The 21,065-nt window shown below is 44.5% G+C and overlaps 1 protein-coding gene across 2 annotated transcripts in view; it reads left to right on the forward strand.

Annotated features, from left to right (window-relative positions):
• The window catches only part of LOC124280512 (CUB and sushi domain-containing protein 3-like), a 97,198-nt gene that overhangs the window by 64,071 nt on the left and 12,062 nt on the right, over positions 1–21,065 (forward strand). For both annotated transcript variants that reach the window (XM_046716458.1, XM_046716460.1), the window contains exons 5-6: positions 10,735–10,911; positions 17,731–17,907. In XM_046716458.1, coding sequence (XP_046572414.1) covers positions 10,735–10,911; positions 17,731–17,907 — 354 coding nt within the window. The remainder of the gene's footprint in view (positions 1–10,734; positions 10,912–17,730; positions 17,908–21,065) is intronic.

Raw genomic sequence — 21,065 nt, forward strand, 5'->3', positions numbered from 1 at the left:
TGTAACTGGTTTATAGGACGGACTGTGGTAAGTCATCAGTGTAACTGGTTTTATAGGACGGACTGTGGTATGTTACCAGTGTAACTGGTTTATATGACGGACTGTTGGTAAGTCATCAGTGTAACTGGTTTTATAGGACGGACTGTGGTAAGTCATCTAACTGGTTTATACCGGACTGTGGTAAGTCATAGGACGGTTTTATATGGCCGACTGGTAAGTCACCAGTGTAACTGGTTTATATGACGGACTGTGGTAAGTCATCAGTGTAACTGGTTTATATGACGGACTGTAGTAAGTCATCAGTGTAACTGGTTTATATGACGGACTGTGGTAAGTCATCAGTGTAACTGGTTTATATGGACCGACTGTGGTAAGTCATCAGTGTAACTGGTTTATATGACGGACTGTGGTAAGTCATCAGTGTAACTGGTTTATATGACGGACTGTGGTAAGTCACCAGTGTAACTGGTTTATATGACGGACTGTGGTAAGTCATCAGTGTAACTGGTTTATATGGACGGACTGTGGTAAGTCATCAGTGTAACTGCTTTTATATGGCGGACTGTGGTAAGTCATCAGTGTAACTGTTTTATATGGCCGACTGTGGTAAGTCATCAGTGTAACTGGTTTATATGACGGACTGTGGTAAGTCATCAGTGTAACTGGTTTATATGACGGACTGTGGTAAGTCATCTGTGTATCTGGTTTATATGACGGACTGTGGTAAGTCACCAGTGTAACTGGTTTATATGGTGGACTGTGGTAAGTCATCAGTGTACTGGTTTATATGGCGGACTGTGGTAAGTCATCAGTGTAACTGGTTTATATTGGCGGACTGTGGTAAGTCATCGGTGTACTGGTTTATATGACGGACTGTGGTAAGTCATCTGTGTAACTGTTTTATATGACCGACTGTGGTAAGTCATCTGTGTAACTGGTTTATATGACCGACTGTGGTAAGTCATCTGTGTAACTGGTTTATAGGACGGACTGTGGTAAGTCATCAGTGTAAGTGGTTTATATGACGGACTGTTGTAAGTCATCAGTGTAACTGGTTTATATGGCCGACCGTGGCAAGTCATCAGTGTAACTGGTTTATATGACGGACTGTGGTAAGTCATCTGTGTAACTGGTTTATATGGCGGACTGTGGTAAGTCATCTGTGTAACTGGCTTATAGGACGGACTGTGGTAAGTCACCAGTGTAACTGGTTTATATGACGGACTGTTGTAAGTCATCAGTGTAACTGGTTTATATGACGGACTGTGTGTAAGTCATCAGTGTAACTGGTTTATAGGACGGACTGTGGTAAGTCATCTGTGTAACTGGTTTATAGGACGGACTGTGGTAAGTCACCAGTGTAACTGGTTTATATGACGGACTGTTGTAAGTCATCAGTGTAACTGGTTTATAGGACGGACTGTGGTAAGTCATCAGTGTAACTGGTATATAGGACGGACTGTGGTAAGTCATCAGTGTAACTGGTTTATATGACGGACTGTGGTAAGTCATCAGTGTAACTGGTTTATATGACGGACTGTGGTAAGTCATCAGTGTAACTGGTTTATATGGCCGACTGTGGTAAGTCATCAGTGTAGCTGTTTTTATAAGTCATCAGTGTAACTGGTTTATAGGACGGACTGTGGTAAGTCATCAGTGTAACTGGTTTATATGACGGACTGTGGTAAGTCATCAGTGTAACTGGTTTATATGGCCGACTGTGGTAAGTCATCAGTGTAACTGGTTTATATGACGGACTGTGGTAAGTCATCAGTGTAACTGGTTTATATGACGGACTGTGGTAAGTCATCAGTGTAACTGGTTTATATGGCCGACTGTGGTAAGTCATCAGTGTAACTGGTTTATAGGACGGACTGTGGTAAGTCATCAGTGTAACTGGTTTATATGGCCGACTGTGTAAGTCATCAGTGTAACTGGGTTTATATGACGACTGTGGACTGTCAGTGTAAGTGGTTTATAGACGGACTGTGGTAAGTCATAGTGTAACGGTTTATATGTGGACTAAGTCATCAGTGTAACTGGTTTATATGACGGACTGTTGTAAGTCATCATGTGTAACTGGTTTATATGACGGACTGTGGTGGTAAGTCATCAGTGTAACTGGTTTATATGACGGACTGTTGTAAGTCATCAGTGTAACTGGTTTATATGACGGACTGTGGTAAGTCACCAGTGTAACTGGTTTATATGACGGACTGTGGTAAGTCATCAGTGTAACTGGTTTATATTTCCGACTGTGGTAAGTCACCAATGTAACTGGTTTTATATGACGGACTGTGGTAAGTCATCAGTGTAACTGGTTTATATGACGGACTGTGGTAAGTCATCAGTGTAACTGGTTTATATGACGGACTGTGGTAAGTCATCAGTGTAACTGGTTTATATGGCCGACTGTTGTAAGTCATCAATGTAACTGGTTTATATGACGGACTGTGGTATGTCATCAGTGTAACTGGTTTATATGACGGACTGTGGTAAGTCACCAATGTAACTGCTTTATATGGCCGACTGTGGTAAGTCATCAGTGTAACTGGTTTATAGGACGGACTGTGGTAAGTCATCAGTGTAGCTGTTTTATATGGCCGACTGTGGTAAGTCATCAGTGTAACTGGTTTATATGACGGACTGTGGTAAGTCATCAGTGTAACTGGTTTATATGACGGACTGTGGTAAGTCATCTGTGTAACTGGTTTATATGACGGACTGTGGTAAGTCATCAGTGTAACTGGTTTATATGGCGGACTGTGGTAAGTCATCAGTGTAACTGGTTTATATGGCGGACTGTGGTAAGTCATCAGTGTAACTGGTTTATATGACGGACTGTGGTAAGTCATCAGTGTAACTGGTTTATATGGACGGACTGTGGTAAGTCATCTGTGTAACTGGTTTATATGACGGACTGTGGTAAGTCATCAGTGTAACTGGTTTATATGACCGACTGTTGTAAGTCATCAGTGTAACTGGTTTATAGGACGGACTGTGGTAAGTCATCTGTGTAACTGGTTTATATAGGACGGACTGTGGTAAGTCATCAGTGTAACTGGTTTATATGACGGACTGTGGTAAGTCATCAGTGTAACTGGTTTATATGACGGACTGTGGTAAGTCATCAGTGTAACTGGTTTATATGACGGACTGTGGTAAGTCATCTGTGTAACTGGTTTATATGGCGGACTGTGGTAAGTCATCAGTGTAACTGGTTTATAGGACGGACTGTGGTAAGTCATCAGTGTAACTGGTTTATATGACGGACTGTGGTAAGTCATCAGTGTAACTGGTTTATATGACGGACTGTGGTAAGTCATCAGTGTAACTGGTTTATATGACGGACTGTTGTAAGTCATCAGTGTAACTGGTTTATAGGACGGACTGTGGTAAGTCATCTGTGTAACTGGTTTATAGGACGGACTGTGGTAAGTCATCAGTGTAACTGGTTTATATGACGGACTGTGGTAAGTCATCAGTGTAACTGGTTTATAGGACGGACTGTGGTAAGTCATCAGTGTAACTGGTTTATAGGACGGACTGTGGTAAGTCATCAGTGTAACTGGTTTATATGACGGACTGTGGTAAGTCATCAGTGTAACTGGTTTATATGACGGACTGTGGTAAGTCATCAGTGTAACTGGTTTATATGGCCGACTGTGGTAAGTCATCAGTGTAACTGGTTTATATGACCGACTGTGGTAAGTCATCAGTGTAACTGGTTTATATGACGGACTGTGGTAAGTCATATGTGTAACTGGTTTATATGACGGACTGTGGTAAGTCATCAGTGTAACTGGTTTTATATGACGGACTGTTGTAAGTCATCAGTGTAACTGGTTTATATGACGGACTGTGGTAAGTCATCAGTGTAACTGGTTTATATGACGGACTGTGGTAAGTCATCAGTGTAACTGGTTTATATGACGGACTGTGGTAAGTCACCAGTGTAACTGGTTTATATGACGGACTGTGGTAAGTCATCAGTGTAACTGGTTTATATTTCCGACTGTGGTAAGTCACCAATGTAACTGGTTTATATGACGGACTGTGGTAAGTCATCAGTGTAACTGGTTTATATGACGGACTGTGGTAAGTCATCAGTGTAACTGGTTTATATGACGGACTGTGGTAAGTCATCAGTGTAACTGGTTTATATGGCCGACTGTTGTAAGTCACCAATGTAACTGGTTTATATGACGGACTGTGGTATGTCATCAGTGTAACTGGTTTATATGACGGACTGTGGTAAGTCACCAAGTGTAACTGCTTTATATGGCGGACTGTGGTAAGTCATCAGTGTAACTGGTTTATAGGACGGACTGTGGTAAGTCATCAGTGTAGCTGTTTTATATGGCCGACTGTGGTAAGTCATCAGTGTAACTGGTTTATATGACGGACTGTGGTAAGTCATCAGTGTAACTGGTTTATATGACGGACTGTGGTAAGTCATCTGTGTATCTGGTTTATATGACGGACTGTGGTAAGTCACCAGTGTAACTGGTTTATATGGTGGACTGTGGTAAGTCATCGGTGTAACTGGTTTATATGGCGGACTGTGGTAAGTCATCAGTGTAACTGGTTTATATGGCGGACTGTGGGAAGTCATCGGTGTACTGGTTTATATGACGGACTGTGGTAAGTCATCATCTGTGTAACTGTTTTATATGACCGACTGTGGTAAGTCATCTGTGTAACTGGTTTATATGACGGACTGTGGTAAGTCATCAGTGTAACTGGTTTTATATGACGGACTGTTGTAAGTCATCAGTGTAACTGGTTTATATGGCCGACTGTGGGTAAGTCATCAGTGTAACTGGTTTATATGACGGACTGTGGTAAGTCATCTGTGTAACTGGTTTATATGGCGGACTGTTGTAAGTCATCTGTGTAACTGGTTTATATGACGGACTGTGGTAAGTCATCAGTGTAACTGGTTTATATGACGGACTGTTGTAAGTCATCAGTGTAACTGGTTTATAGGACGGACTGTGGTAAGTCATCTGTGTAACTGGTTTATATGGCGGACTGTGGTAAGTCATCAGTGTAACTGGTTTATAGGACGGACTGTGGTAAGTCATCAGTGTAGCTGTTTTATATGGCCGACTGTGGTAAGTCATCAGTGTAACTGGTTTATATGACGGACTGTGGTAAGTCATCAGTGTAACTGGTTTATATGACGGACTGTGGTAAGTCATCTGTGTAACTGGTGTATCTGGTTTATATGACGGACTGTGGTAAGTCATCAGTGTAACTGGTTTATATGGTGGACTGTGGTAAAGTCATCTGTGTAATTGTACTGGTTTATATGGCGGACTGTGGTAAGTCATCAGTGTAACTGGTTTATATGGACGGACTGTGGGAAGTCATCAGTGTAACTGGTTTATATGACGGACTGTGGTAAGTCATCTGTGTAACTGGTTTATATGACCGACTGTGGTAAGTCATCTGTGTAACTGGTTTATATGACGGACTGTGCTTAAGTAAGTCATCAGTGTAGTAAGTCATCAGTGTAACTGGTTTATATGACGGACTGTTGTAAGTCATCAGTGTAACTGGTTTATATGACGGACTGTGGTAAGTCATCAGTGTAACTGGTTTATATGACGGACTGTGGTAAGTCATCTGTGTAACTGGTTTATATGGACGGACTGTTGTAAGTCATCTGTGTAACTGGTTTATAGGACGGACTGTGGTAAGTCAGTCAGTGTAACTGGTTTATATGACGGACTGTTGTAAGTCATCAGTGTAACTGGTTCATAGGACGGACTGTGGTAAGTCATCTGTGTAACTGGTTTATAGGACGGACTGTGGTAAGTCACCAGTGTAACTGGTTTATATGACGGACTGTTGTAAGTCATCAGTGTAACTGGTTCATAGGACGGACTGTGGTAAAGTCATCTGTGTAACTGGTATATAGGACGGACTGTGGTAAGTCACCAGTGTAACTGGTTTATATGACGGACTGTGGTAAGTCATCAGTGTAACTGGTTTATTTGACGGACTGTGGTAAGTCATCAGTGTAACTGGTTTATATGGCCGACTGTGGTAAGTCATCAGTGTAACTGGTTTATATGGCCGACTGTGGTAAGTCATCAGTGTAACTGGTTTTATATGACGGACTGTGGTAAGTCATCAGTGTAACTGGTTTATAGGACGGACTGTGGTAAGTCATCAGTGTACTGGTTTATATGACGGACTGTGGTAAGTCATCAGTGTAACTGGTTTATATGGCAGACTGTTGTAAGTCACCAATGTAACTGGTTTATATGACGGACTGTGGTATGTCATCAGTGTAACTGGTTTATATGACGGACTGTGGTAAGTCACCAATGTAACTGCTTTATATGGCCGACTGTGGTAAGTCATCAGTGTAACTGGTTTATAGGACGGACTGTGGTAAGTCATCAGTGTAGCTGTTTTTATATGGCCGACTGTGGTAAGTCATCAGTGTAACTGGTTTATATGACGGACTGTTGTAAGTCATCAGTGTAACTGGTTTATATGACGGACTGTGGTAAGTCATATGTGTAACTGGTTTATATGACGGACTGTGGTAAGTCATCAGTGTAACTGGTTTATATGACGGACTGTTGTAAGTCATCATGTGTAACTGGTTTATATGACGGACTGTGGTAAGTCATCAGTGTAACTGGTTTATATGACGGACTGTTGTAAGTCATCAGTGTAACTGGTTTATATGACGGACTGTGGTAAGTCACCAGTGTAACTGGTTTATATGACGGACTGTAGTAAGTCATCATGTGTAACTGGTTTATATTTCCGACTGTTGTAAGTCACCAATGTAACTGGTTTATATGACGGACTGTGGTAAGTCATCAGTGTAACTGGTTTATATGACGGACTGTGGTAAGTCATCAGTGTAACTGGTTTATATGACGGACTGTGGTAAGTCATCAGTGTAACTGGTTTATATGGCCGACTGTTGTAAGTCACCAATGTAACTGGTTTATATGACGGACTGTGGTATGTCATCAGTGTAACTGGTTTATATGACGGACTGTGGTAAGTCACCAATGTAACTGCTTTATATGGCCGACTGTGGTAAGTCATCAGTGTAACTGGTTTATAGGACGGACTGTGGTAAGTCATCAGTGTAAGCTGTTTTATATGGCCGACTGTGGTAAGTCATCAGTGTAACTGGTTTATATGACGGACTGTGGTAAGTCATCAGTGTAACTGGTTTATATGACGGACTGTGGTAAGTCATCTGTGTAACTGGTTTATATGACGGACTGTGGTAAGTCATCCAGTGTAACTGGTTTATATGGCGGACTGTGGTAAGTCATCAGTGTAACTGGTTTATATGGCGGACTGTGGTAAGTCATCAGTGTAACTGGTTTATATGACGGACTGTGGTAAGTCATCAGTGTAACTGGTTTATATGACGGACTGTGGTAAGTCATCAGTGTAACTGGTTTATATGACGGACTGTGGTAAGTCATCAGTGTAACTGGTTTATATGACGGACTGTTGTAAGTCATCAGTGTAACTGGTTTATATGACGGACTGTGGTAAGTCATCAGTGTAACTGGTTTATATGACGGACTGTGGTAAGTCATCTGTGTAACTGGTTTATAGGACGGACTGTGGTAAGTCATCAGTGTAACTGGTTTATATGACGGACTGTGGTAAGTCATCAGTGTAACTGGTTTATATGGCGGACTGTGGTGGAAGTCATCAGTGTAACTGGTTTATATGACGGACTGTGGTAAGTCATCAGTGTAACTGGTTTATATGACGGACTGTGGTAAGTCATCAGTGTAACTGGTTTATATGACGGACTGTGGTAAGTCATCAGTGTAACTGGTTTATATGACGGACTGTGGTAAGTCATCAGTGTAACTGGTTTATAGGACGGACTGTGGTAAGTCATCAGTGTAACTGGTTTATATGACGGACTGTGGTAAGTCATCAGTGTAACTGGTTTATATGACGGACTGTGGTAAGTCATCAGTGTAACTGGTTTATATGGCGGACTGTGGTAAGTCATCAGTGTAACTGGTTTATAGGACGGACTGTGGTAAGTCATCAGTGTAACTGGTTTATATGACGGACTGTGGTAAGTCATCAGTGTAACTGGTTTATATGGACGGACTGTGGTAAGTCATCAGTGTAACTGGTTTATATGACGGACTGTGGTAAGTCATCAGTGTAACTGGTTTATATGACGGACTGTGGTAAGTCATCAGTGTAACTGGTTTATATGACGGACTGTGGTAAGTCATCGTGTGTAACTGGTTTATATGACGGACTGTGGTAAGTCATCAGTGTAACTGGTTTATATGACGGACTGTGGTAAGTCATCAGTGTAACTGGTTTATATATGGACGGACTGTGGTAAGTCATCAGTGTAACTGGTTTATATGACCGACTGTGGTAAGTCACCAGTGTAACTGGTTTATATGACGGACTGTGGTAAGTCATCAGTGTAACTGGTTTATATGACGGACTGTGGTAAGTCATCACCAGTGTAACTGGTTTATATGACGGACTGTGGTAAGTCATCAGTGTAACTGGTTTTATATGGCGGACTGTGGTAAGTCATCAGTGTAACTGGTTTATATGACCGACTGTGGTAAGTCATCAGTGTAACTGGTTTATATGACGGACTGTGGTAAGTCATCAGTGTAACTGGTTTATATGTGACGGACTGTGGTAAGTCACCAGTGTAACTGGTTTATATGACGGACTGTGGTAAGTCATCAGTGTCAACTGGTTTGTATATGACGGACTGTGGTAAGTCATCAGTGTAACTGGTTTATATGACGGACTGTGGTAACCAGTCATCGACTGTGGTGTCAGTGTACTGGTTTACTCTATGTCCCGATGAACAATCTTGGGTGAATCTAGATCATGTTGTGCAACATGTTATAACGCCATGTAATGAGGTAATGTCATGGTGTGCGAAGTGCCCTATCTCAGTTAACTCTAAAACTGACGTTCCCGGCAGTATAACCCAGGCCATGTTGTCCAAGGTGGTATAACTCCAGGCCGTGATGTACAAGGCGGTATAATTCTAGATACTGATGGCCAAGGTGGTATAACCCAGGCCGTGTTGTCCAAGGTGGTATAACTCCAGGCCGTTTTGTGCAAGGCGGTATAATTCTAGAGACTGATGTTCAAGGTGGTATAACTCCAGGCCATGTTGTGCAAGGTGGTATAACTCCAGGCCATGATGTCCAAGGTGGTATAACTCCAGGCCATGTTGTGCAAGGTGGTATAACTCCAGGCCATGATGTCCAAGGTGGTATAACTCCAGGCCATGTTGTGCAAAGGTATAATTCTAGACACTCAATGTCCAAGGTGGAATAACTCCAGGCCGTGTTGTCCAAGGTGGTATAACTCCAGGCCGTGTTGTGATATGCAGTATAAATTCTAGATACTGATGTTCAAGGTGGTATAACTCCAGGCCGTGTTGTCCAAGGTGGTATAACTCCAGGCCATGTTGCAAGGTGGTATAACTCCAGGCCATGATGTCCAAGGTGGTATAACTCCAGGCCATGTTGTGCAAGACGGTATAACTCCAGGCCATGATGTCCAAGGTGGTATAACCCAGGCCATGTTGTGCAAGGCGGTATAACTCCAGGCCATGATGTCCAAGGTGGTATAACCCAGGCCATGTTGTGCAAGGCGGTATAATTCTAGATACTTATGTTCGAGGTTGTATAACTCCAAGCCATGATGTTCGAGGTTGTATAACCCAGGCCATATTGTGCACGGTGGTATAACTCCAGGCCGTGTTGTTTAGCGGGGTATAATTCCAGGTACCCATGCCCATGCCCGTCGACACACGCGCCCTAATTACGTTAGAGACATGATTATATACTCCTCACAAAAATTAAGCAACACGTATTTTCTGTGTAATATCTTTATCAATCTCGATAGCGATTTTTGCCGACATGTTACTGAAAGGTAAATATTCAGAGAATACATAACCTTAAGTGACTGTCAAATTGATTTATCTAATAACATTGACAGCATCACCCGAACACAACCACCCTCAGAAACAACATACACTCTTCACACATGCACCCTGATAGGTGTAAACCTACATGTAATCATTCCTCTGGCACAACAAGCGGGTCCTAACTTCATCTTTATGGATGATAATGCCCCTCCATGGATGATAATGCCCGAGAAAGAGTTGTTAACGATGTTGTTTAGATCAACAACATCACACATATGGACTGGCCTGCAAGGCCACTTGATCTTAATGCCATTGAACATTCTTAGGACATTATTGGAAGTCAAGTTTACGGTCTCCATGTTCACCCCTAGACTCTGGATGACCATGAGCAGGCGCTACAGAGAGAATGGCAGAACATTCCACAACAGCAACATTAAATGCGCATTTGGTCAATGCAAAGACGTGTAGAAGCTTGCATTTGTGCTCATGGTGGTCATACGCGTTACTGAACACTGCTTCACTGGCCAATACTGACTTGAACCTTAATGTTAACATTTTGCTCCATCAATGCAGCACATTTTGCACGACTGTATCGCGGGTACATGGTTTTGATGATTTGTAAGTCTAGTATTGCTCAATACCATTTCATTTCATTTTGTTAATCGTGTGTACATATGTTTCACCTTTCCATTGCATCATTCCATGATTTGCAATTTCAATAAATGAAAATGTAATGAGACTACAAATTTGTGTTGCTTTTGTGAGGAGTATATGTAAACAATACTGCTACTTCACAGTGTCGTGTGGGGACCCGCCTCCTGTAAACAACGCTTATGTCATCAACTTTACGTCTCACTACCAAGGCGGCCAGGCGAGGTACGACTGTCTGTCGGGCTTCACGAGGGTTTCGGGGAGCAGAAGAAGCAAGTGCCAGAGAGGTGGGACCTGGACTGTCTCTCGTCTGAACTGCAGCAGTAAGTACTGGTAGAACTGTCCAGCAGTAAGTACTGGTAGAACTGTCCAGCAGTAAGTACAGGTGGAACTGTTCAGCAGTAAGTACAGGTAGAACTGTCCAGCAGTAAGTACTGGTAGAACTGTCCAGCAGTAAGTACAGGTGGAACTGTCCAGCAGTAAGTACAGGTGGAACTCTCCAGCAGTAAGTACAGGTGGAACTGTCCAGCAGTAAGTACAGGTGTAACTCTCCAGCAGTAAGTACAGGTGGAACTGTCCAGCAGTAAGTACAGGTGGAACTGTCCAGCAGTAAGTACAGGTGTAACTGTCCAGCAGTAAGTACAGGTGTAAGTACACAGGTGGAACTCTCCAGCAGTAGGTACAGGTGTTACTGTCCAGCAACTCAACATTGTACAGATACTGTCCAGCAGTTCTCAGAAGCGAACAGGTACAGGTATAGTAAGGTTCTAGTTCTCCCAAGCGAACGGGTATTGTAAGTTTCTTGATTTTCCCAGGCGAACAGGTGTTGTAAGGTTCTGGTAACTCCCAAGCGAACAGGTATTGTAAGGTTCTAATCCACCCAAGCGAACAGGTATTATAAGGTTCTGGTTTTCCCAGGCGAACAGGTGTGGTAAGGTTCTGGTGCTCCCAAGCGAACAGGTATTGTAAGGTTTTAGTTTTCCCAAGCGAACAGGTATTGTAAGGTTCTGGTTCTCCCAAGCGAACAGATATTGTAACGTTCTGGTTCTCCCAAGCGAACAAGTATTGTAAGATTCTGGTTCTCCCAAGCGGACAGGTATTGTAAGGTTCTGGTTCTCCCAAGCGAACAGGTATTATAAGGTTCTAGTTCTCCCAAGCGAACAGGTATTGTAAGGTTCTGGTTCTCCCAAGCGAACAGGTATTGTAAGGTTTTGGTTCTCCCAAGCGAAATGGTATTGTAAGGTTCTGGTTCTCCCAAGCGGACAGGTATTATAAGGTTCTGGTTCTCCCAAGCGAACAGGTATTGTAAGGTTCTGGTTCTCCCAAGTGGACAGGTATTGTAAGGTTCTGGTTCTCCCAAGCGAACAGGTATTGTAAGGTTCTGGTTCTCCCAAGCGGACAGCTATTGTAAGGTTCTGGTTCTCCCAAGCGGACAGGTATTGTAAGGTTCTGGTTCTCCCAAGTGGACAGGTATTGTAAGGTTCTGGTCTCCCAAGCGAACAGGTATTGTAAGGTTCTGGTCTCCCAAGCGAACAGGTATTGTAAGGTTCTGGTCTCCAAGCGAACAGGTATTGTAAGGTTCTGGTTCTCCCAAGTGGACAGGTATTGTAAGGTTCTGGTTCTCCCAAGCGAACAGGTATTGTATGGTTCTGGTTCTCCCAAGCGGACAGATATTGTAAGGTTCTGGTTCTGCCAAGCGAACAGGTATTGTATGGTTCTGGTTCTCCCAAGGGAACAGGTATTGTAAGGTTCTGGTTCTGCCAAGCGAACAGGTATTGTAAGGTTCTGGTTCTCCCAAGCGGACAGGTATTGTAAGGTTCTGGTTCTCCCAAGCGGACAGGTATTGTAGGTTCTGGTTCTCCCAAGGGAACAGGTATTGTAAGGTTTTTGTTCTCCCAAGCGACCAAGTATTGTAAGGTTCTGGTTCTCCCAAGGGAACAGGTATTGTATAGTTCTAGTTCTCCCAAGGTAACAGGTATTGTAAGGTTCTGGTTCTCCCAAGCGAACAGGTATTGTAAGGTTCTGGTTCTCCCAAGCGGACAGGTATTATATGGTTCTGGTTCTCCTAAGCGAACAGGTATTGTAAGGTTCTGGTTCTCCCAAGCGGACAGGTATTGTATGGTTCTGGTTCTCCCAGGCGAACAAGTAGTGTAAGGTCCTGGTTCTCGCAAGCGGACAGGTATTGTAAGGTTCTGGTTCTCCGAAGCGGACAGGTATTGTAAGGTTCTGGTTCTCCCAAACGAACAGGTATTGTAAGGTTCTGGTTCTCCCAAACGAACAGGTATTGTAAGGTTCTAGTTCTCCCAAGCGAACAGGTATTGTAAGGTTCTGGTTCTCCCAAACGAACAGGTATTGTAAGGTTCTAGTTCTCCCAAGCGGACAGGTATTGTAAGGTTCTGGTTCTCCCAAGCAGACAGGTATTGTAAGGTTCTGGTTCTCCCAAGCGGACAGGTATTGTAAGGTTCTGGTTCTCCCAAGTGGACAGGTATTGTAAGGTTCTGGTTCTCCCAAGCGGACAGGTATTGTAAGGTTCTGGTTCTCCCAAGCTGACAGGTATTGTATGGTTCTGGTTCTCCCAAGCGAACAGATATTGTAAGGTTCTGGTTCTCCCAAGGTAACAGGTATTGTATGCTTCTGGTTCTCCCAAGGTAAAAGGTATTGTATGCTTCTGGTTCTCCTAAGCGAACAGGTATTGTAAGGTTCTGGTTCTCCCAAGCGCACAGGTATTGTATGGTTCTGGTTCTCCCAAGGTAACAGGTATTGTATGCTTCTGGTTCTCCCAAGCGGACAGGTATTGTAAGGTTCTAGTTCTCCCAAGCGGACAGGTATTGTAAGGTTCTGGTTCTCCCAAGCGAACAAGTATTGTAAGGTCCTGGTTCTCGCAAGCGGACAGGTATTGTAAGGTTCTGGTTCTCCCAAACGAACAGGTATTGTAAGGTTCTAGTTCTCCCAAGCGAACAGGTATTGTAAGGTTCTGGTTCTCCCAAGCGGACAGGTATTGTAAGGTTCTAGTTCTCCCAAGCGGACAGGTATTGTAAGGTTCTGGTTCTCCCAAGCGAACAAGTATTGTAAGGTCCTGGTTCTCGCAAGCGGACAGGTATTGTAAGGTTCTGGTTCTCCCAAACGAACAGGTATTGTAAGGTTCTAGTTCTCCCAAGCGAACAGGTATTGTAAGGTTCTGGTTCTCCCAAGCGGACAGGTATTGTAAGGTTCTGGTTCTCCCAAGTGGACAGGTATTGTAAAGTTCTAGTTCTCCGAAGCGAACAGGTATTGTATGGTTCTGGTTCTCCCAAGGGAACAGGTATTGTAAAGTTCTAGTTCTCCCAAGCGGACAGATATTGTAAGGTTCTGGTTCTCCCAAGCGAACAGGTATTGTAAGGTTCTGGTTCTCCCAAACGAACAGGTATTGTAAGGTTCTAGTTCTCCCAAGCGAACAGGTATTGTAAGGTTCTGGTTCTCCCAAGCGGACAGGTATTGTAAGGTTCTGGTTCTCCCAAGCGGACAGGTATTGTAAAGTTCTGGTTCTCCCAAGCGGACAGGTATTGTAAGGTTCTGGTTTTCCCAAGTGGACAGGTATTGTATGGTTCTGGTTCTCCCAAGCGAACAAGTATTGTAAGGTTCTGGTTCTCCCAAACGAACAGGTATTGTAAGGTTCTAGTTCTCCCAAGCGAACAGGTATTGTAAGGTTCTGGTTCTCCCAAGCGAACAAGTATTGTAAGGTCCTGGTTCTCGCAAGCGGACAGGTATTGTAAGGTTCTGGTTCTCCCAAACGAACAGGTATTGTAAGGTTCTGGTTCTCCCAAGCGAACAGGTATTGTAAGGTTCTGGTTCTCGCAAGCGGACAGGTATTGTAAGGTTCTGGTTCTCCCAAACGAACAGGTATTGTAAGGTTCTGGTTCTCCCAAGCGAACAGGTATTGTAAGGTCCTGGTTCTCGCAAGCGGACAGGTATTGTAAGGTTCTGGTTCTCCCAAACGAACAGGTATTGTAAGGTTCTGGTTCTCCCAAGCGAACAGGTATTGTAAGGTTCTGGTTCTCGCAAGCGAACAGGTATTATATGGTTCTGGTTCTCCCAAGCGGACAGGTATTGTAAGGTTCAGGTTCTCCCAAGTGGACAGGTATTGTACGGTTCTGGTTCTCCCAAGTGGACAGGTATTGTAAGGTTCTGGTTCTCCCAAGTGGACAGGTATTGTAAGGTTCTGGTTCTCCCAAGCGGACAGGTATTGTAAGGTTCTGGTTCTCCCAAGCGGACAGGTATTGTAAGGTTCTGGTTCTCCCAAGCGGACAGGTATTGTAAGGTTCTGGTTCTCCCAAGCGGACAGGTATTGTAAGGTTCTGGTTCTCCCAAGCGGACAGGTATTGTAAGGTTCTGGTTCTCCCAAGCGAACAGGTATTGTAAGGTTCTGGTTCTCGCAAGCGGACAGGTATTGTAAGGTTCTGGTTCTCCCAAGCGGACAGGTATTGTAAGGTTCTGGTTCTCCCAAGCGGACAGGTATTGTAAGGTTCTGGTTCTCCCAAGCGGACAGGTATTATAAGGTTCTGGTTCTCCCAAGCGGACAGGTATTGTAAGGTTCTGGTTCTCCCAAGTGGACAGGTATTTTATGGTTCTGGTTCTCCCAAGCGGACAGGTATTGTAAGGTTCTGGTTCTCCCAAGCGGACAGGTATTGTATGGTTCTGGTTCTCCCAAGCGAACAGGTATTGTAAGGTTCTGGTTCTCCCAAGCGGACAGGTATTGTATGGTTCTGGTTCTCCCAAGGTAACAGGTATTGTAAGGTTCTGGTTCTCCCAAGCGAACAGGTATTGCAAGGTTCTAGTTCTCCCAAGCGAACAGGTATTGTAAGGTTCTGGTTCTCCCAAGCGAACAGGTATTGTAAGGTTCTGGTTCTCCCAAGCGGACAGGTATTGTAAGGTTCTGGTTCTCCCAAGCGAACAGGTATTGTAAGGTTCTTGTTCTCCCAGGCGAACAGGTATTGTAAGGTTCTGGTTCTCCCAGGCGAACAAGTATTGTAAGGTCCTGGTTCTCCCAAACGGACAGGTATTGTAAGGTTCTGGTTCTCCCAAGCGAACAGGTATTGTAAGGTTCTGGTTCTCCTAAGCGAACAGGTATTGTAAGGTTCTGGTTCTCCCAGGCGAACAAGTATTGTAAGGTCCTGGTTCTCCCAAGCGGACAGGTATTGGAAGGTTCTGGTTCTCCCAAGTGGACAGGTATTGTAAGGTTCTGGTTCTCCCAAGCGGACAGGTATTGTAAGGTTCTGGTTCTCCCAGGCGAACAAGTATTGTAAGGTCCTGGTTCTCGCAAGCGGACAGGTATTGTAAGGTTCTGGTTCTCCCATGCGGACAGATATTGTAAGGTTCTGGTTCTCCCAAGCGGACAGGTATTGTAAGGTTCTGGTTCTCCCAGGCGAACAAGTATTGTAAGGTCCTGGTTCTCGCAAGCGGACAGGTATTGTAAGGTTCTGGTTCTCCCATGCGGACAGATATTGTAAGGTTCTGGTTCTCCCAAGCGAACAGGTATTGTAAGGTTCTGGTTCTCCCAAACGAACAGGTATTGTAAGGTTCTAGTTCTCCCAAGCGAACAGGTATTGTAAGGTTCTGGTTCTCCCAAGCGGACAGGTATTATAAGGTTCTGGTTCTCCCAAGCGGACAGGTATTATAAGGTTCTGGTTCTCCCAAGCGGACAGGTATTGTAAGGTTCTGGTTCTCCCAAGTGGACAGGTATTGTAAGGTTCTGGTTCTCCCAAGCGAACAGGTATTGTAAGGTTCTGGTTCTCCCAAGTGGACAGGTATTGTAAGGTTCTGGTTCTCCCAAGCGGACAGGTATTGTAAGGTTCTGGTTCTCCCAAGTGGACAGGTATTATAAGGTTCTAGTTCTCCCAAGCGAACAGGTATTGTAAGGTTCTGGTTCTCCCAAGCGGACAGGTATTGTAAGGTTCTGGTTCTCCCAAGCGGACAGGTATTATAAGGTTCTGGTTCTCCCAAGCGGACAGGTATTGTAAGGTTCAGGTTCTCCCAAGCGGACAGGTATTATAAGGTTCTGGTTCTCCCAAGCGGACAGGTATTGTAAGGTTCTGCTTCTCCCAAGTGGACAGGTATTGTAAGGTTCTGGTTCTCCCAAGCGGACAGGTATTGTAAGGTTCTGGTTCTCCCAAGCGGACAGGTATTGTAAGGTTCTGGTTCTCCCAAGCGGACAGGTATTGTAAGGTTCTGGTTCTCCCAAGCGGACAGGTATTGTAAGGTTCTGGTTCTCCCAAGCGGACAGGTATTGTAAGGTTCTGGTTCTCCCAAGCGAACAGGTATTGTATGGTTCTGGTTCTCCCAAGCGAACAGGTATTGTAAGGTTCTGGTTCTCCCAAGCGGACAGGTATTGTATGGTTCTGGTTCTCCCAAGCGAACAGGTATTGTAAGGTTCTGGTTCTCCCAAGCGGACAGGTATTGTATGGTTCTGGTTCTCCCAAGGTAACAGGTATTGTAAGGTTCTGGTTCTCCCAAGCGAACAGGTATTGCAAGGTTCTAGTTCTCCCAAGCGAACAGGTATTGTAAGGTCCTGGTTCTCCGAAGCGGACAGGTAGTGTAAGGTTCTAGTTCTCCCAAGCGGACAGGTATTGTAAGGTTCTGGTTCTCCCAAGCGGACAGGTATTGTAAGGTTCTGGTTCTCCCAAGCGGACAGGTATTATAAGGTTCTGGTTCTGCCAAGCGAACAGGTATTGTAATGTTCTGGTTCTCCCAAGCGGACAGGTATTGTAAGGTTCTGGTTCTCCCAAGCGGACAGGTATTGTAGGTTCTGGTTCTCCCAAGGGAACAGGTATTGTAAGGTTTTTGTTCTCCCAAGCGACCAAGTATTGTAAGGTTCTGGTTCTCCCAAGGGAACAGGTATTGTATGGTTCTGGTTCTCCCAAGGGAACAGGTATTATAAGGTTCTGGCTCTCCCAAGGGAACAGGTATTATAAGGTTCTGGTTCTCCCAAGGGAACAGGTATTGTAAGGTTCTGGTTCTCCCAAAGGGGACCGGTATTGTAAGGTTCTGGTTCTCCGTAGCGACGTAACGTATGCCGTGCCTCAAGCGTGTGATACAATGATCTATATTTTAGGTGTTATATTCCTTGTGATATCACACAGTACTTGTACGTGTTGTCATTGTGACAGTTGACTGTGGTCAGCCGCCGCCTGTGGACAACACGACAACGACGTTGACAGGGACGACGGAGAATCAAGTCGCTGTGTATACGTGTGCTGCCGGTTTCGTGTCTCTCGCCGGCGACACCCACAGCATCATCTGTCTCAGCAACGGATCCTGGAAACTCCCTGACATCAACTGTACAGGTAGGTGAACCGTTACCTAGGAGATAAACTGTTGAAAACCAAAATAATTTCAATGCAGAAAGGTTGCCCAGTGTCCCTTGTATGCCATTACAGCTGGTGGCCCTTAGGGCCATTGCTGTGTACCCGGTGTGGGACGTATTCGCTACAAACAACTGCCAAAGTCAAAGTCAAAGATGTTTTATTGCATCAAAGGCCATCGGCCCATATGCAAGTTTTCATAAATACACTGGTTGAGAATATACCGATTAGTAGATACAGTGGAAATGATAAAAATATAACATTCATTTAACAATTGGTGGTAGGCAGGAGGACGTTTTAGAGTAAGGTAAATCTGAAATCTCATTCAACAAATTAGTTCTTAGGTCCATCCCATGTTTTTCAAATGAAGATCATTTAAATATTACATACCTACGAACAACTGCCAATAATGCATTTACCGTGCTCATTCACTCACTCCTACCTCGATGATGTTAAGCATTGCTGTTGATGTAAATACGACATTCACTAACGGCATTTAATGTGGAGATTATTCGTTTTTAAAAACGGTTTTCTTAAAGGGCCATTTCTATGTGGAACTACTTCAATTTACGAGTACCTGATGAAATAGTATTGAATTTACGATGCAGCAAAGATTATTTGTTATATATGTACCATGCTTTGATGAAATGTGCTTCACAATAGATGCATCGATTATCTTCAAATAGGAGAAAATACACATGAGTATTAATCAAGCACCATCAGTACAGAAGTACAGAAACACCACGTTGTTAAACATGCTTTGAAAACCAAATTCCGCGTGTCAAACTGATAATATATATCATATTTTATTCTGCTTAAAACAATAACAGCAAATTGAAATTGTAACAACGTACTTGCAATCTGGGAGAAATAGACATAAATGTGAACAATTCCGGAAAGAATGGCCACTGTGATCACCAAACTGATCACCAAACTGATCTCAAATAATTTTAAACTTATCCTATCTCACGACTTGCACCTCTCTCTCTTCATTCGACCATGAGTGGAAACGAATTAAAACTTTGCTCCAAGGCCTACCTTGCCCCTCTCCCGTGCTGTGCGTGCCTTCTGTGTCAGTCGTGCTCACTAGTCCATGACAGCACGAGGCATGCGCAGTCCTCACCCACGTGATCACCTCACATACTCATTCTCTTTCTTGTCGCTCCACTGAGTGGACGTGAAAATTTTTTCGTCTGAGATTTGCTCAAAATGGTTAAGCCTGTTCAGGCCAGTAAACGGATGTTTTGCGCCCGTTGTAATAAAGTAATTTCAGCATGGGACCCACACACATCGTGTGTTGATTATGTGGGTGTTTGTGACTGGGACACACGCTGTCCGAAGTGTTCAGGTCTGTCTAATGAGGCGTTTAAATTTTACAAACGTGCTTGTGCCAGACGTTTGGCAGATAGGGCTAGGACTAATTCTGCGGGGTCTGGTCCATCTCCCGCTAAGAAACAATGCTTAGATCGCCCCACCCTCACTGCTCACCGTTCTCAATCGCCCGTCTCTCCTGACGAAGATTTTATGGACGCTTCGTCGGATTCCTATTTATCTGAGAACGTTAGAAGGCTTTTAGGGGAGCTTCCCTCACCCAGTTTAAGTTCTCATGAGCGTACCAGGGTGGTAATGACCGATATTTCTTCTACGCCAGACCTGCGATCTACATTATCTCGTAGGTCTGCTTCTTCGGAACGATCACAGACTTCGAGAACTTCTAAGCATTCATCGTTGAAGCGGGGATCGGCGCGGTTGGAACGTACCCGCTCTCCTATTTCCACGGCTGGGAGGAGTCGTTCTAGGTCTTGCTCGCGTTCACTTTCCCGAGCCGGCTCACACAGCCGCCGAACCGGCTCACACATGGCCGAGCCGGCTCACACATGCCGAACCGGCTCACACGGCCGAGCCGGCTCACCAGTACATCTTCGAATGGGTTCACCTGACCGAACTGATTCACGTAATCAAATGGGTTCACCTGACCGAACTGATTCACGTACTCGAAGGGGTTCACCAGGACGAACGGGTTCACATTCCCGACTCAGTTCACCTCAACATAGGTTTCAGTTCGACACACCATCAGCGTTTTGATTCCCGTAGTCGTTCAGTCTCGCCTGGTCGAGGTGGTTGGCCATTTCGATCCGGTTCACCTAGCCGTACGGTGTGTTTTCGTCAGAGTGATTCTCGAAGTCGGTCTCATTCACTTTAGGTGAATCAGGATATCCCGTCTTGTCAGTCTAGACTCAGTAGCGTAATTTTGCGCACACTGTAACAATATTTACTTCCTCGGATCCCCAATCGTCATGTTCCTGGAGCAAACGTTGTCGGGAATGTGCTCCCTTATTAAGGACGTTTTTAGAGCATGTAGACATACTTGCTCCCGATGGCTGGCAGTCAGAGCTCGTTACACTTCAACAGTTGATCACCCGACAAACCCCCGTTTTTAACGACCGGTATTAACTGCTCGTCGTCCGCAGTTTCCCATGTCGGACGGTGATAATTTTATGGGCGCATCATTAGATGTCTTCTCGTGGTTCCGCCTCATCAAAACGCTCTGTGTTGCCAGTTGACTCACACATCCGATCTACTTCGTCAAATCGCCGAACCGATTCGCCACACCGAATCGGTTCGCCATACCGAATGGATTCACCAGACCGAACCGTTTCGCCATACCGAATGGATTCACCACACCCAATCGGTTCGCCATACCGAATGGATTCACCACACCCAATCGGTTCGCCATACCGAATGGATTCACCAGACCGAATCGTACCATCAAATTGCCGAACCGGTTCACCACGCCGAATCGGTTCGCCATACCAAATGGATTCACCAGACCGAACCGATTCACCACACCGAATCGGTATGCCATACACGAATGGATTCACCAGACCGAACCGTTTCGCCACGCCGTATGTGAATACGACATTGACTCAGTTTGCCATAATATTAAGACTGTTTCTTATCGCCGAAACAGTTCACATCATCGATTCAATTCACAGCACCGAAACGATTCACCTCGGCCGGAACATTTCACCTCGCCTCACTGGTTCATCTGAGCGTTCTAGATCTCTCCATCAGCTGAGATCATTTAACCGTTTCGGATTACCGAACCGATCCAGATCAGTCACGATTCAGATCACATC

The sequence above is a fragment of the Haliotis rubra genome, unplaced genomic scaffold, assembly GCF_003918875.1.
Source record: "Haliotis rubra isolate DU_JTF1 unplaced genomic scaffold, ASM391887v1 Scf269, whole genome shotgun sequence".
In the NCBI taxonomy this organism is placed as follows: Eukaryota; Metazoa; Mollusca; class Gastropoda; order Lepetellida; family Haliotidae; genus Haliotis; species Haliotis rubra.